Consider the following 5,000-nt stretch of genomic DNA (forward strand, 5'->3'; position numbering starts at 1 on the left):
TGAGCTTTCTTTTTCTTTTTGTGTGACAGGCAGGATTTGAACCCAGGTCTCCCAAGTGGAACACTCAAGTGTCTACCATTAAAGCCAAGAGGACATCCTCATGGTCTGAGGGCTACCTCACCACGTGAGTGTGATTATAAATCAACAACCCCATCCTCCCCCCTCACCTTGAACCTGACCCCTTCCTCCCCCCTCACCTTGAACCTGACCGCCCCCTTCACCTTGACCCTGACCCCCCCCCCTCACCTTGAACCGGACCCCGTCCTCCAGCACCACGAACCCCTGGGCCGGCAGCAGGTCCCCCTCCGCCAGGGTCCCGTTGGCGTCGGTGATGTGGAACTGGACCGTGACGCTACCGAAGGTGCCCAGGGCGGGGTTACGCACCACGTAGAGGGTCGCCACGCTCTCGGACGGCCCCGACACGGACGTGGGCTCCTTCAACAGGAAGTGCTCGCTGCTGTTGAAGGAAATGACGCCGTGGCCGTCGTCGCTGGCTAGGATTTTCACGGTCGCTATGGAGACAGAAAACAACACGAGAGAAAACATGAGATATTTTAACAGAGAGCATCTCAGAACAAGGCGCTTTTCCATAACAACAAACCATAGGAACAGTAAATAGATTTTTTTAAGAATCGGATACAAATACAGTGAAAATACAGAGTCTAGTACCGTTATCAACCTGCATACTCTACAGTTACAGTACACTATAACACCTACCTGTAGTGTTGGCCCCCAGCTCCAGCCCTGAGGAGGGCGTGGCCAGGATCAGCTGGAACCTCTCGGCCCCCTCCGGTGTGTCATCATCAATGATCTGCACCTCCACAAACTTGTGTCTCTCCCCGTCCTCAAAGTGCAGCATCTGGTAAAATAACAAACAGTATTCTTGTTTAACGTGTGACCTACTGTTTGATGTTATTCCATGTACTGTACAGTATTTTAATATAGAGTAATGTAGCGATGTAGCTAGTCACTTTAACAATAGAACAGCCGCGCCTTTACCTACTATAAGAGCCGCCTTGGGGGTCAAATAACCATAGTCTTTATAATGGGAAACTGCTACTTACACACAACGACCACTAGTTGGCCGCCTTGTAAATTAGCCTGCCTCCTACACAGAAAAATTGCAAAATAGCTTTATACTAGCTTATCCTGATGTATGAAAATGTAAGGATACTGGGTGGTAGAACGCACATATCTAGGAAAAGTCATGGAGGGAAAGGAGGGACCGGAAATTTGATCGAGTGCAAAGATATATTTTAAAAAAATACTCACAGGGTCAAATGACCCCACCCATGGCTGTTCTAGTCTTAAGTGTTAATGATTCTAACATCACAGTATGGAATGTTTAGTGTTCAGGTTGATAGTCATTGGAGATGTTTCCTAGCGTGTTGGACTCACAGATGGGGTGACGTTGAAGTCCAGTCCCAGCTGGGCCTCCAGGTTCTGGGCGTAGAAGGAGAGGGAGACGTTCCCATAGGTTCCTGCATTCCTATAGGCTACCAGGGTCAACGCCCCCATCGACTCGTTCACCTCAAAACTATGAATAAAAAAACCCCACATCAACAGAGATCAAATGTGTGCCGGTGAGGTAGGAACACTTCAAAAGCTTTATTGTCCATTTTTAGGGTAACATCTTCATTCATATTCAACATCCATGGCATGTCACTGCGTGTCACTCTTTACAGTAAAAGCCATGAATGAGGAAATACAGCGACGTCAGTTTGAAAATGTGTAGTATTTTTGAGAACTTTTATAAAGAGTTTCTTACTTGGTGTTCGTCCACTCGATGACACCCCGGATTCCATCATTGGCACCGATGGCGACCTCTGCCACCAAACCCTGAGTGTCTAGGGAGAAAGAGCCTCACACAAGTCAGCTAACCCTCTCAACAGCATATGCGTCAACTGATTTATAACGCCTTGACAAGTTTTATTGCATAATTATCAACACATGTACGAGCATCACTAACTTCAGCCTTAGCGAATAATAGGAAATGTCAGCACGATATAATATTGGGATTAGCGAAAGCTGGGTGAGAAACCCGCAAGGAGATTAAGCGTTTGTTGTATCTGTAATGCGACTTTAGAGCTTTTAGATTCGTATGAGAGTTTCCCATAAGCCAGCTGAGAGTCTGAGTAGCCTGCTGTTCTGTAAGTGGCGTCTGATTTATGCGTAGTAGTCCCACGCTCTGGGCACAGGCAGCAGGAGGCCATTACAGGGTTTGAGTTGGCCATCACACTGCTTACCACAGAGTGTTATCCAGCTCTAACCCAAATCACTAACTCATACACACACGCACGCACGCACACACACACACACACACACACACACACACACACACACACACACACACACACACACACAGACAGACACACACACGCTCACACACACACACACAAGCTCCCACACACACACACACACACACACACACACAGACACACAGACAGACACACACGCGCGCACACACACACACACACACACACAGACACACACACACACACAAATCCCAAGGCCCCCTAAATCAGGGAGGACATCCATCTATCCCACTGACTGCTGGCAGATGGTTCTGTGTGCCTCTCCGTCTGGCTGAACAGTTTACAGTTCTGTCTACTCATCCCTTTCTTAAGTTACCCATTCATAAAAAGGGCCTATGGTTAGGATTACGCAACAGGCATGGTGGCGACTGTCACAAAGAGGTGAACCAAACAACAATACCATTCAACGACAACAGTGTCGTCGTTATGGCCATTTTTACTTTGGGTGGTTTTCATTTTGGATGATTTGTGTTTAATGTTTTGAGTTATATTTATATTTCATGATTCATGTATATTTTATATTTTTGGTTATTTATGTTATGAATAATGTTTTGTTTTTATGTTTTGGGTTATAGAATTATTAGTGTTTTATTTGTAATTGATTGTCACGTGGTGAGGTGATAGGATAGGCTCAGGTGTGTTTAGGTAGACAATTAGTTGCACCTGGGTCGATGGAAACAGGTTAGTTGGGAAAAACATTATTTTGACCACGTTCACGCTTTTCTTTAATCCCATACCTTACCGTCTGCTTTATTACTTTTCATTTCGTTGGATTCATTGGATTACTTTTGATTATGGACAGTAAACCTTTTCATTTTTATACAAACGCTTCTACCACAGGGCCGTCCAGGCCCTGAACACAGCAAAGACCTAAGTTCTGGGCCCTGGACAGTCTGGACGGATTGTATGGCAGCTGCTGGACTGAAAAAATCAGGTGTAGTGCTGAGGCACAAACATGTACATGCCTGCAAACTGTGACACTTTAAATAACGTGAAACAATACTATTGTGCAATATGACAACCCTAGTCGTCTATCTGTACAGTATAGTACAGTGGATTGTGTACATAGCCTTTATTTATGTAAACCAGCTCCTTCCCTTCTTGTGATTTTTATTTATTTTTATTTTTTTCCCTTTCCTAACACCAGGGGAGCCACCCCTCCTAAATGTCGTTGTTTGGTACCTGTACTGTAGCAATGACAATACATAAAGTCCAGTCCAGTCCATTCAAGTATTAGGACTACAATATATATAATATATAACATACAAGGACAGTTTGGCGTTCTTATCCAACCCAGACTATAACTCGTGACGTTAGAATTATAAGGTCCTATCTCAATTTTTGTAAACATAATCTGATCCATTAGGTGTTTATTAATGCCTGTATCGTGTTATTTTTAAAATGTTGACATTTTTTTGTTAGTAATTGAGCACTTCTGACCATTTTTATTTTTTGGGTAATTCATAAAATACAAAGGTTCCAGCTCACAAAACATAATGGAATGTAAAAACTTTGATGCTCAATATCTCTGAACTACCCTAAACGGAGATAGAACCTTATCATTCTAAGCTCACGAACTGTTTTCATTGCAAAGGTGGAATTGGTGACTACAGTAGTTGAACGCACTGTGAATGCTTATCATTTACTGTAGACTATGCTAGGCAGCAATAAGCCTAATGCTGTAGAAAACACTGTTACCTTTCAGTGTACAACACACAACTATTACTACTTTATCAAACAGGGAAAAGACAAGGAGGAGGGGAGTGGAGAAAGGAGGAGATTAGTCACGTAGAACACAGTAAAACACAGACCCAGAGGAGACAGAACTCAGAAACGGGGAGATGAGCAGGGGAGGAAGACATCGGAGGACGGGTTCATTGGAACGCATGGAATTGAATGGAATGGAATGGAATGAGGAATGGTATCGTCATTCCAGTCCATGCATTACAATGAGCCCACCCTCCGATTTCTACCTCCGCCAGCCTCCCCAGCAGAAGAACACAGAAACGAGCAGAATAAAACAGGGAGATGGGAGAACAGAAATGAGCAGATCAGAATGCTTGTAAAAGTTGTAGTTCCATTTAGTGCAGGGAACAAATTTTTAGGGACAAGGGTAATTGACTACTATACCATACAGTGCATACCTAGTTTAGGGGCCGTTGAGAGCGAGGTAATGAGCACAGCGGATGTTATGTTGACCAGGAAGAACTCCTGCAACTCAGGGATGTCATCCTGGAAAAGCAGAGGGATATCACCATCATGTGTATGGCAGTACGGCTTGGGATACTAGTTACAACAGTAGCTATAACCCTGTCTGCTAGCTATAACTAGCTATAACAGAAGCTATAACCCTCTGTGTGAGCTATAACTAGATATAACAGTAGCTATAATCCTCTCTGCTAGATATAACAGTAGCTATAACCCTCTGTGATAATCTATAACTAGCTATAACAGTAGCTATAACCCTCTGTGTGAGCTATAACTGGCTATAACAGTAGCTATAACCCTCTGTGATAATCTATAACTAGCTATAACAGTAGCTATAACCCTCTGTGATCATCTATAACCGGCTTTACAGTAGCTATAACCCTCTGTGTGAGCTATAACTGGCTATAACAGTAGCTATAACCCTCTGTGGTCATCTATAACTGGCTATAACAGTAGCTATAACCCTCTGTGGTCATC

At 43.8% G+C, this 5,000-nt stretch overlaps 1 protein-coding gene across 1 annotated transcript in view; it reads right to left on the reverse strand.

The window, feature by feature from the left end:
• The window catches only part of adgrv1 (adhesion G protein-coupled receptor V1), a gene marked incomplete at its 5' end in the record, with an annotated part of 166,128 nt that overhangs the window by 118,569 nt on the left and 42,559 nt on the right, over positions 1–5,000 (reverse strand). Inside the window, 5 exons of the mRNA XM_080532226.1 lie at positions 247–512; positions 718–859; positions 1,399–1,537; positions 1,769–1,862; positions 4,451–4,547. Of these exons, the coding sequence (XP_080388352.1) occupies positions 247–512; positions 718–859; positions 1,399–1,537; positions 1,769–1,862; positions 4,451–4,547 (738 nt within the window). The remainder of the gene's footprint in view (positions 1–246; positions 513–717; positions 860–1,398; positions 1,538–1,768; positions 1,863–4,450; positions 4,548–5,000) is intronic.

Source organism: Nansenia antarctica, assembly GCF_963989245.1.
Source record: "Nansenia antarctica genome assembly, chromosome: 5".
Lineage (NCBI taxonomy): Eukaryota > Metazoa > Chordata > Actinopteri > Argentiniformes > Microstomatidae > Nansenia > Nansenia antarctica.